The sequence below is a fragment of the Hyla sarda genome, chromosome 11 (assembly GCF_029499605.1).
Source record: "Hyla sarda isolate aHylSar1 chromosome 11, aHylSar1.hap1, whole genome shotgun sequence".
NCBI lineage: Eukaryota > Metazoa > Chordata > Amphibia > Anura > Hylidae > Hyla > Hyla sarda.
In genome coordinates, this window is record NC_079199.1 from 30,975,836 (window position 1) to 30,988,180 (window position 12,345).

General features: G+C 43.5%; 1 protein-coding gene across 7 annotated transcripts in view; it reads right to left on the reverse strand.

The window, feature by feature from the left end:
* SIPA1L1 (signal induced proliferation associated 1 like 1) overlaps positions 1-12,345 on the reverse strand; it is a 278,502-nt gene that overhangs the window by 48,870 nt on the left and 217,287 nt on the right. For 5 of the 7 annotated variants that reach the window (XM_056545756.1, XM_056545760.1, XM_056545757.1 and 2 more), the window contains 5 exons: positions 10,187-10,763; positions 7,821-8,095; positions 4,855-4,920; positions 2,682-2,960; positions 2,001-2,153 (listed from right to left, as the gene is read on the reverse strand). In XM_056545756.1, the coding sequence (XP_056401731.1) occupies positions 2,001-2,153; positions 2,682-2,960; positions 4,855-4,920; positions 7,821-8,095; positions 10,187-10,763 (1,350 nt within the window). The remainder of the gene's footprint in view (positions 1-2,000; positions 2,154-2,681; positions 2,961-4,854; positions 4,921-7,820; positions 8,096-10,186; positions 10,764-12,345) is intronic. The other 2 variants (XM_056545759.1, XM_056545758.1) reach the window with 2 other exon arrangements.

Consider the following 12,345-nt stretch of genomic DNA (forward strand, 5'->3'; position numbering starts at 1 on the left):
TGGTTAAGACTGAACACCGCTGAAGCCCGTGATTGGCTGACTGGCAATGTGATGTATTGTCTGCAGCTCCAGGATGTGAAGAGGCTATGGGGGGTAACAAGGGAGGTAAGGAGAGGTGTTTTCTATTATTATTATTATTATTATATTTTGGACACATTACTTATCCATGTTTTCACTATATAAACTCTTTAATGCAGCTCAGCTCTCCTTAAAGTTAATGCCAACTGAACTGCAATAAAGCAATATGGCAACTACACAATGTATGGAGCTGCCTGCTTCTGGCCTTGTTCTCTGTGTATGTGGGCGTTGGAGCTTTGGCAAACAGCTGATCAGTGGGGGTGTCTGCTTTAAGACCCCCCACTGAGCAGATACTGATGACCTATGTGAATAAGCTATCAATAAAATCAAATACTTTAAATATCAAATCTCATCAGGAACTTCAAGTCAGACACTTGGCACTGTTACTACATTTTATGTCTTTTCATATTGGATCAACTTGTACTTCTTAATTACTAATCAAGTCATTAATCCACATAGATGATAGGGGCCACTTACCAGCATGCTTTGTGTAACCCATGGCTATACAGACTTTATTTTGGACAGATATTAAGGACAGGCTTTGATGTGAATGTTACCTCTCCTTTAAAGATAGTCATGAAAATGATGCACCCAATTGTATTAAGCTAGAGGGTTTTCAAGGTAAATCTGTATATAGATGACACTTCTAGGGATAATACACAACTACTTATACCCACAATCTGCAACAGACAAAATTTGACCCTTAAGAAACATTCTTAAAAGGCAATTGTCTGAGGATGGATTTTTATGTTTAAATGTTGCCATGCTGGACTAAATAAAAAAAATGTGCACTTACCTGCCATTATCCATCGCTGCTACTCACCAATTCCTGCTTATGTCTGGACACAATGAAGTGGATGCTCTTCTAGTCACAAGGACCATAGTGACCTGCCTGAGCCAGTGATTGGCTAAGCGGGCACTACCTTGTGTTGAGACAGAGACTAGAAAGTGCTGAGCAGCAGGATTGGCGCCACTGAAACGGTGGAGGTATCATTACAGGAGAGTATCCTTTTTTTATTTTAATTTATTTGAATTTTTACCCCAGCTTGGCTGCAAGCCATGCTGAATGGCAGCAGGATATCTTTTCAAAATTCCCAAGCCCGAAACTTGTGCGGGACCATCGCAATTTGGGTATGGATTTACTGGAGGTTCAACAAATATGTATCCAGATCGCAATAGTCTTGGGCTCAGAAGTTACCTGGGAATTTTTAAAAGATTTCCTGACGCCAGAGCATTGTTGAAAATATGCTTGAAACATTAAGAAAGTTCTCAAACCCAAAAGGTACTCCAGTACCTTCAGCTCTTCTATAGAAGACAATGCATGGAGCACATGCCAACCCCCCCCCCCCCCCCCCCCCACTCCAAGCAGCGTGAGAGTCGGGGGCCCTGTTTTGGTGATCATAGGATCCAACCTGTGGATAGGGGATACATTTTTAGGGACTGGGAAAACCCATTTAAGTCACATCCAAATACATCATAAGGGCATACTGAGTTTATAGATGGGAGCCGCTTATTCAGGACTTCCAATCAATCATCCAGAACACAGTGGCTAAAAAAGAGTCTCTTAATCTAGAGGACCCTTCTCTGTGATTATACAGACAGCTCTTTAATGTCAAAGGGAACCATGAAGGAGCTTGTGTGTAATTGAACACTTCTCACTAGGTTCCCCTGCAGATTAGAGCTTTTCTTCAGAATACCATTCTAGCACAAAGACATATTCTATAATGAACATCCCCTTAAACTATGTATGAGGATAGTGAACACCACAAGAACTGGATAGAATGAACAAGTCCTGCAATAAATGAAACCATGGGAAGAAGACACTGCAGCAATCCAAAAAGCTGCAAGAACCAAGACGGGTAATAAAATTCCAAGCCAAAAGAGCTGGAAGTTGACAATGATAACAATGAGGAGTGACGTACCCTTCGGGCATAGATTTCTGCCTGTGACTGGAGCCTCCACTTGAGCCGGTATCACTGGAGGTAGAAAGATTGCTAGGAGAATTACGACACTGCTGGGATCGTCCAATAGCGACAGATGAAACAGAGACATAAATCTCTGATGCCGGAGACAGCCTTATTCAAACCAGATAAGATATTATTTATTGGACACAGTATGAGATGTCTTCCTGCTTATCCTAACTGTTAGCATCAAGGAAGTTAGTAAAGGAAGTTACATGGAAGTTGATCCAAAATGAAAGAAGTAAAGTTCTCATAGAGCCTGGTAAGTCATGGGGAGTTAGGTCTGTGCCAGAACTACTGCCTATGTTAATTTCCAAAGCATGGTTTCAATTAGAACATTAGTTACTTACAAAAAAAAAAGTTCGGGTAAGTATTATTAAGCGGAAATGATTTCTGCAATATACACATGCCAACATAAGTCCACTCAAATAAATAAATAGAATATATATATATATATATATATATATATATATATATATCTCACTTTTGACAAAGTGGGTGCAATAGGCTATCATAGCCTGTGCCATCTGGTATGTGGTCACAGACTTTTGAGGACCACCTCTTCTGTCTTCTCTTTTTAGCTATATCCCCTGCCCCATTTGTTTAAAACATTAGGATTAATTCCACAATCTTCTATCTCACCTCTTGTTCTCCAATGGACGGCCATCGCTGGAAATACTCCGAGGAATGTTTGCGGAACGTTCTGGTGTCTGCATCTTCCCATCTCCTTTAACAGAAGATACTCTTGATGAGACTGGACTCTGAAGCTGAGAAGGAATCTGTCTCAGTTGTGCGGCCTCTCCTTTGGCCGCATTTCTTTGCCATTTGTTGTTGTTTCTGAATGGAAACTTCAGCTCATACGGGATGCCCTCATTCATCTTATACTCTACGGTTGGCATGCGGTAGGTTTCCGAGCAACCTCTAAAAAAAAAAAAAAAAAAAGAGACATATTCATAGTAATGAGACACTGACAGGACATTATGAATTATTATACACCGAAAATACATTCAGTTTACTGACTTATCCACAAAGCAGTACAAGGGTTGAGAATGATAACACCCCCTATGGAGAACGCTTTTCCTTCAGTCAGCACTACAAACGGGCTGTACCGGAATATATGCAATATGGAGGCTGATGCTACAATGACATTGCACATGTTCCCAAACACTCTCTACTCATCTTTACATTTCACTACAATGCAGTCAGTTTGGGCCGGAACTTGAATCCATAATACGGGGTTAAAAATGCACCCGTATTCTACTTATGTGAATCCAGCAAAACATGGAATCAAGGTAGAAAATGGAAAAATAATGTAAATAAAGGCAGGTTTATCATGATGGTGGCAGTGAACTGGGAGGATTATAAAATTTATCAAGATCATACGAGGTACTCTAACTCTACATAACTATTCACTAACACCTGGCTTACGGTATGCCAGTGTGTAATTCTAGTGGACTCTACAATGCATTCCTCAATATGGCACAGAGAGTAAACTACTGTACATGCTGACAGCCATTTACAGCTATATACAAAGAACAAAGGATAGTCCGGCACTGCTATACCACTAGCGCCAATATCAGACAAATAAACCTTGAAAGGTGAGAAGTGTTTCGTGGTGCTCTGACTGAAGACTTCAACTGTATATATAGACTTCAGAAGAAAAATGAAAGTCGACACTCACCACATCTTCAGAGTATCTTCTTTTATTGTAAAATACTCGCATCTTAAACAGGAAGGGGCAACATGTAGAAGGGGGGGGCCACAAGGCCTTGTGGTACCCCCTCTACATGTCTTCCCGTCCTGTTTAAGATGTGAGTATTTTACAATAAAAGATGATAATCTGAAGATGTGGTGAGTGCTGACTTCATTTTTCTTCTGAAGTTTACATGTACAGGCTGTACCTACAAACAATATGAATACAAATGAATTTTGTGAGGTTTACTCATCTCCAGTTGTAACATATTTCTTGTAGGGTTGATGAAACATATTTTTGAGCGTTGTCCTAGAACTTCAAGATATGATTTCGTTTGCTAGCAAAGTGTCAACAAATTCTTCTAACACCATTATAAATGGATGAAGAGGCCCTCATTTCAAACAACAGAGTTATAAGATATGTTCATTAAATTAAGTGCTGTACAACCTTAATAAATAATTCTTCCCCCTCAGGTCTACCTAAGATTACTGCAGAAAGCCTGGAAGACACGGAATACTAATTACATCGCAGTTCAGATCTTATCACATCTTTTACAGATTCCTCTTAAGGGTAGGTTCACACATACCGGATGTTGCGCAGATTTGATGCGCAGGATTTGTAACTGCAGATTAGAAGCTGTTCTCAGTCGTTTAGTTTACATTGAAATCTCCAGCAGAAAATCCTGCGCATCAAATCTCCGTACGTGTGAACGTCCCTTAAAGGAGCGATCCATCATTTCCGGGCAAAAACATTTTATCTCCTATCAAAAGTATAGGGTATAAGAGGTCTGATCGCGGGGGGCTCGCTGCTGAGACCCCCCGCGATCTCCCTGCAGTACCCGCATTCAGGGGATAAAATGTTTTTGCCCAGAATACCCCTTTAAATTGTTAACCACTATTTTAAAACTTAGCACTTTATGTCTAAAAATATACCCTTTTCACATTCTTTGCCTTCTTGGTGCTAACGCACTCCCCTCAAAGCAGCACTGCTAATCTTTGCTACTGTGGACGGTCTGTTGGGAAATGTCACATGACCCATTTGTCTGAATTCTGCCTATAGCTCCCAAACTCCCTAGCGCATGCATTCTTCTTTTGTCATTTATTGCAACATGCTCTACATCACCTCCAGTTAGGCTCCTTTTCCCTCTGGAAACTGTAAATATCCCCCAATAAATTCCCCCTCTGGAAGCTGAAATGAAAGGAAATAAGACTTGTTTTGCTTAGTCAATTCTCAGACAGCATCTTCTAAGCTTTGGTATATACTGCTGTGCTCTGGGCCTTATCTGACCTAATCCTGACCACATAAATCTGATTTTTACACCTCTATTACTTATACTTATTATGAAAATACCTCTTTTCTTTAGCTCACAGTGTTAGAAATCCTCTCAGGGGAAGGGTGACTGTACCTCCTTGTGGTGGTTGGAGGTGATTGGTTTAAGGTGGAAGGGGGTGTGTCCCTCCCTTGTGATGGTGGGAGATGATTGGTGTGTCTGCTCATGCAGCCTTTTCCAATAGTCATCTCTTGTCCATGACTCATGGACAAGCCTAATGCTGCTGCAGGACTGGTTATTGTCCCAGTAGGTATGGTGACCCTTAGTGGTGGGATTTTCAGGAGCAGTTTTATTTATTAAATACAAAAAAATAAAATAATAATTTGAACAACCATATTACAAATGGTCTTTAATGTTCATCAGTAACAACATATACAAAGTTTTGGATCTGACAGTTCCCATGTAAAAGGGAGATGTGCAAATATTGCTCACGGTGTGATGTTATTTACGCATAAAGTCAAGGGAAGTTATGCAAAATGTGTAAAAGAGCCCACTCAGCTGCATCCACTGCAAGGAGGCTGAAGAGTTGGGACTCGCATCTATTAAACAATGGCATATTTTATAGATGGGAATAAAGCACCAAGCTGTTTTTTTCCCTGCACAAACACCACCTCACCTCTGCAAATTCAGAAATAATCTCCCCAGTGTTTATGCAATATTCTAGATTTAACATGATTCCTACAGCCACAAAGCAAATGGCAGGAAAATTATGAAACAGCAAAGTGATTTTTAGTTCTACATTTAAGGGGTTATCCAGGAATAAAAATGGGTGTGGTATTACAACTTGGCTCCATTCACTTCAATGGAACGGAGCTGCAGAACCACACCCAACCTTGAGACAGACGGGGAGAGGTTTTTGAAAGAAACTGGCTCTGTTTTTTCAACACGGCTGTCCGGGCATGCTGAGAGTTAGTATTCTGGAAGTTGTAGTTTTGCAACAGCTGGAGGCACCCTAATTGGAAAACACTGTACTAGCTAAATAGAATGACAGGGAAAAAAAGTGTGGACGTGAAAAGACTCACCTACACATTCCATTAATACACATAATAGCTCTAGATAGATGAAAGTTGGAGATGAAACATTGTTGGTTGCTATGGGCCAAAACTCTAATTTTATATCTGTACTAGTTAGCTAGATTTGGCCCATAGCAACCAACCATGGTTCAGCTCCAAATTTCATCTATCTATCTACCGCAAGTAATAGATTAAGCTCATTTTTGTCGAACGAAAAATGTTCTTCCCAAGTGTTAAAAATAATTCTAAAACTTAAAAATCTTTACCAGGTGATAGATAGGTAAAAGATATAACGTCACAGAAATAAGCGCAGCCCAGTGCTACGTGCTGTGATCTTCTGTAACTCTGCCTATTAAAGAACATAGCAAACCTCTCCTCCTCTCTGCTGACACCTCTGTCCATGTCAGGAACTGTCCAGAGCAGGAGAGGTTTGCTATGGGGATTTGCTCCTGCTCTGGACAGTTCCTGACATGGACAGAGGTGTCAGCAGAGAGCACTGTGGTCAGACAGAAAAGGAATTCAAAAATAATAGAACTTCCTGTGGAGCATACAGCAGCTGATAAGTACTGGAAGGATTAAGGTTTTTAAATAGAAGTAATATATGAATCTGTTTAATTTTCTGGCATCAGTTGATTTAAAAAAAAAATCCACCAGAGTACCCCTTTAAGGGACAGCTGTTAAAAAACACTGTGTGCATTACTAGTTTTATTGAGCTAAATGGGGGGTATTTATCAAAGGATTTAGACAGTTTTTTCCTGTCTAAGTGTCTCTCAAAAAGTTGCAGTCTAAATACGTGACTTTTTCACGACATTTGCTTTAGAGGATTTTTAGAACATTATACATTCTAGTCTAATTTAGATGGAAAATTGCATTGGTGCTGAATTTATCAATAGCAACTTTTCAGCGAAAAGTCGCATCGGCCGAAAGTACGCCGAAATGTCAGACCGTGCTGGAGCATTTTTAAATACAGTCTAAACTGTAGATCCCAAAGTCTGTGCGCAGAATTTATCAAGAGCCGTGTGAATTTTGATAAATTAGGCTCACAATAGACCGGCCTAACGCTCTGTAGGTTGGTCTATATTGATGCAGGAAATAGACACATAAATCTCTCCCATTGACTGAAAAAAGATGGCCATTTCTCGTCCATCTTTTCTGCCGTAAAATAGGCAAAAACCTTGTAGTTTATTTTTTAAAAGACAGTTTGTTAACATAGCCTAAGTTTGCATTGTCTTGGTATTAAACAGGCAGATTACGGACTCATGAAAGTGCTAATTGATGCTCATTTATAGAGCCTGTTATAGGCTATGTTAACATAGCGGAATGTCCGCCCGGAAAATTTCAGAGCAGACATTCCACAGATAGCAGGACCGCTCGGAAATGAGCCGTCAATGCATTATCTTGAGTATTCCGCAGAAAGACTATGTCTATTCTTTCTGTGGACGCCAGAATTGGGAAATTCCGCCGTGTGCACAGTGAAGCAGAATCCTATTGCAGCGGAATGTCTGTGCTGAATTTCTTTGCGGAACATTACGTCATGTGAACATGGCCTTACAGGGCTGAGTTATCGTGTAGGTAAGGCTGCCCAATGAGCATTTTCTCATTCGTCAGCTGATTGCTGGGTTTAACACAGAGGGTAATTATTGGCCGATAATTGCCCTATTGACAAGAACCTTCCAATTTGACAGTTTTAGTAAATCTTAATATGGTACATAATCATAGGACAAAAAAATCGTAACTACTAATACCTGCGTGGAATGCCGTCATCGTGAGGGGGGATGATGACCACTTTCACCGTTACTGATGTCCTCAGAAGGTCGATCATCTGCTCATGGCTTAAGGTGGCTACGGCAACTTTACATATCTCAACCAGACGGCTTCCCTGTCTTAGGCCGGCCTGCCAAGCGTAGCCATAAGGTTCTACTTCAGCAACTATTCCTTCATAATTGACATGAAAGCCGAGCTGCCCCAAACCATTTCTTCTCAATGTCATTTCCACAGACTCGCATCCTTTGGTGACAATCTGAAATTCAGACCCAGTATAAATGGTTAAAAGAAAAAGAAAAGGAAAAATTAAAAATCATTACATTATCAGACATAAAGGTCAAACTAGAATAAAAGGTGCTATAAAGATACAGGGCATAAAAACTAGAGACGGAGCAAACAGAAGATACCGGGACCGTTTGGAGCACAATGGGAGCTGCGGGGGACCAGGGCTCGGTGAGGGTCAGGTTTATTTTATGTTTCCCCACGACCTGGCACGACATTAATTGGAAAGATGTGACATTGGTGTGTGTGTGTGTGTGTGAGAGGGGGGGGGGGTTAATGTGACATGGAGGGGGGAGATGTGTGACATGGAGGGGGGAGATGTGGGACATGGAGGGGGAGATGTGGGACATGGAGGGGGAGATGTGGGAAATTGAGGGGGGAGATGTGGGACATGGAGGGGGGAGATGTGGGACATGGAGGGGGGAGATGTGGGACATGGAGGGGGGAGATGTGGGACATGGGTGGGGGGGAAATATGGGACATGGAGGGGGGAGATATGGGACATGGAGGAGGAGATATGGGACATGGAGGGGGGAGATATGGGACATGGAGGGAGGAGATATGGGACATGGAGGGGGGAGATATGGGACATGGAGGGGGAGATATGGGACATGGAGGGGGGAGATATGGGACATGGAGGGAGGAAATATGGGACATGGAGGGGGAGATATGGGACATGGAGGGGGGAGATATGGGACATGGAGGGGGGAGATATGGGACATGGAGGGGGGAGATATGGGACATGGAGGGGGGAGATATGGGACATGGAGGGGGGAGATATGGGACATGGAGGGAGGAGATATGGGACATGGAGGGAGGAGATATGGGACATGGAGGGGGGAGATATGGGACATGGAGGGGGGAGATATGGGACATGGAGGGGGGAGATATGGGACATGGAGGGGGAGATATGGGACATGGAGGGGGGAGATATGGGACATGGAGGGGGGAGATATGGGACATGGAGGGGGGAGATATGGGACATGGAGGGGGGAGATATGGGACATGGAGGGGGGAGATATGGGACATGGAGGGGGGAGATATGGGACATGGAGGGGGGAGATATGGGACATGGAGGGGGGAGATATGGGACATGGAGGGGGGAGATATGGGACATGGAGGGGGGAGATATGGGACATGGAGGGGGGAGATATGGGACATGGAGGGGGAAGATATGGGACATGGAGGGGGGAGATATGGGACATGGAGGAGGAGATTTGGGACATGGAGGGGGAGATATGGGACATGGAGGGAGGAGATATGGGACATGGAGGGGGAGATAATGGACATGGAGGGAGAGATTTGGGACATGGAGGAGGAGATTTGGGACATGGAGGGGGAGATATGGGACATGGAGGGGGAGATATGGGACATGGAGGGGGAGATATGGGACAGGGAGGGGGAGATATGGGACAGGGAGGGGGAGATATGGGACAGGGAGGGGGAGATATGGGACATGGAGGAGGAGATATGGGACAGGGAGGAGGAGATATGGGACATGGAGGAGGAGATATGGGACATGGAGGAGGAGATATGGGACATGGAGGAGGAGATATGGGACATGGAGGGGGGAGATATGGGACATGGAGGGGGGAGATATGGGACATGGAGGGGGAGATATGGGACATGGAGAGGGAGATATGTCACATGGAAGGGGAGATGTGTGACATTTGGGTATTTACATGAAAGGGGTGTGCGGACATGAAATGGGGAAATTGGACAGTAAATTAGGGAATTTTACTATTATAGTTTATTATATTACAATCGCAATATTTCCTTCCCTAATCGCACATTTTCCCCATATCTTGCAGCCCTAATGAGTAAGAGAACGACCTTATATCAACTTGTACTAGAATGAATCCACGTGTCTAGTCTATGAACATGAACCAGCGTACAGGTTATGATGACCTATAAATTGTGTCAAGTCACAGTACTTAATGTAATGACCATCTCAAAATTTCTGACGCTTCAAGAACATTGGTCAATTACAGTTCGTGGTGTCATCATGACATTATCTGACATTAAGAGACATTTGACTTCAATATTTTACGGAGATAGATCTTACTTCCAGCCGCTTGACTATTTCCTTTACGTCATCGCTATTGTTGCTGTAGCTTCTGATAAACACACACTCTCCGCGCTCATAGAAAACCTTCACAGCCGTGTTGTTAGATGTCCATCCTATAACATCTCGGCTCGAGCAGTTAAATATCACACTTTTCGTTTCCTGGTCTATGAGAGCCAGGATTTCATTGGAGATGCACAGGAGACATTCGATCTCCAAAGCATTGCTGAAGTCTTCAACTTGGACACTCCAGATGATGGCCCCCGTGCTGTACAGTTCAGCATATGGATATGGCTTGGCTTTTTCTTTCTTCTTTGAAGCCAATGAAATGAATGGAAACTTTCCAGATGAATCGATGGATGTGTTAGTGACATTTTTTTCTGCCAAGTCTTTTAGGTACTCTTGGTGGGTTCTAGTAGCCATAGCTAGAAATTTCTCGGACTTGTGAGCAGCATTCTCTGCATTGATAACTTTGGCTAAGAGGAAGTCCCTGAACACTGTGGATTTAGGGAAGGTGAAACTTTTTGGGATTGGTGGACCAAAACCAGGAACATCTCTGGATCGTGTGACAGCAACACTGCAATATAAAAATATGCATATCGTGAACCCATCGTAAACACAAGTCACAACTACACAAACGTTATTTAATATTAAGGTTTATAGACCCATTGGTAAAACTCAAAACAAAGCTAGAATGCTGGTCATAGAGAACTCAAAAGGTTACGGTCACATATTACGACATGTTAAAGGGGTATTCTGGCCAAAGACATCTTATCCCCTATCCAAAGGATAGGGGATAAGATGCCTGATGTCGGGGGTACCGCCGCTGGGGACCCCCGTGATCTTGCGTCCCCTTCGTCGTTGCTATGCACGGCGCGGCGCATGACGTCATGCACTGCGCCGTTCAGCGCATAGCAACGACGCAGGGGACACACACCGGAGGCCTGCAGCAGCGCGGACCCGACCCCGGCAACAGGTAATTATGCCACCGGGGATGGGGGGGAGGCAACGGGGCAGAGGCGCCGGCAATGGGTGCCGCTGCCCCTTCTCTCCCCCTGGCTGTCGGCGCCGCTTCTCTCCCCCTGGCTATCGGCGCCGGCAATGGGGCGCCGGCACCGATAGTCAGGGGGACAGAACGGGCAGCGGCACCGATAGCCAGGGGGAGAGAAGGGCCGGCAGCAGGGCTCTAGACCCCAGGAAAGGCAGGGGAGAGAAGCGGGCAGCGACTGCCTCTCGCCCCCTGCCTTTCCTGGGGGTGTATCGGCGTATAACACGCACATAGACTTTAGGCTAAAAATTTTAGCCTAAAAAGTGCGTGTTATACGCCGATAAATACGGTATTTATAGTTGGGACATTTACACACGCAACAATACCAAATATGTTTATTATCTATAGTTTTTTTTACGCTTTTGTATTAATATGGGGAAAAGGGGTAATTTAAAACTTTATTGGGGAGGGGCTTTTAAAAAAAATTAACTTTTTTTTACATTTATTTTACACTTTTTTAGTCCCCATAGGGGACTATTTATAGCAATCATTAGATTACTAATACTGTTCAGTGCTATGCATAGGGCATAGCACTGATCAGTATTATCGGAGATCTTCTGCTCTGGTCTGCTGAACGGCAGATCAGTGCAGAAGACCCCGGGAGACGGACCGATGGAGGTGAGGGGACCTCCGTCCGCCATCTTGGCTGATCTGATCCCCGCGGGCGATCAGATCATCCATTATAAGTGCCGCACTGCCGCAGATGCCATGATCTGTAAATGTACGGCGCTGTGCGTTGACACTATGCAGCGCCATACATTTACTGCGCATGTCCTTAAGGGGTCAAAGGGGTACTCCGATGGAAAACTTTTTTTTTAATCAACTGGTGCCAGAAAATTAAACATATTTGTAAATTAGTTCTATTTAAAAAATCTTAATCCTTCCAGTACTTATCAGCTGTTGTATATATAATACAGAGGAAGTTCTTTTCTTTTTCAATTTATTTTCTGTCTGACCACAGTGCTCTCTGCTGACACCTCTGTCCATGTCCGGAACTGTCCAGAGCAGGAACAATTCCCCATAGCAAACCTCTCCTGCTCTGGACACTTCCTGACATGAACAGAGGTGTCAGCAGAGAGCACTGTGGTCAGACTGAAAGGTAATTCAAAAA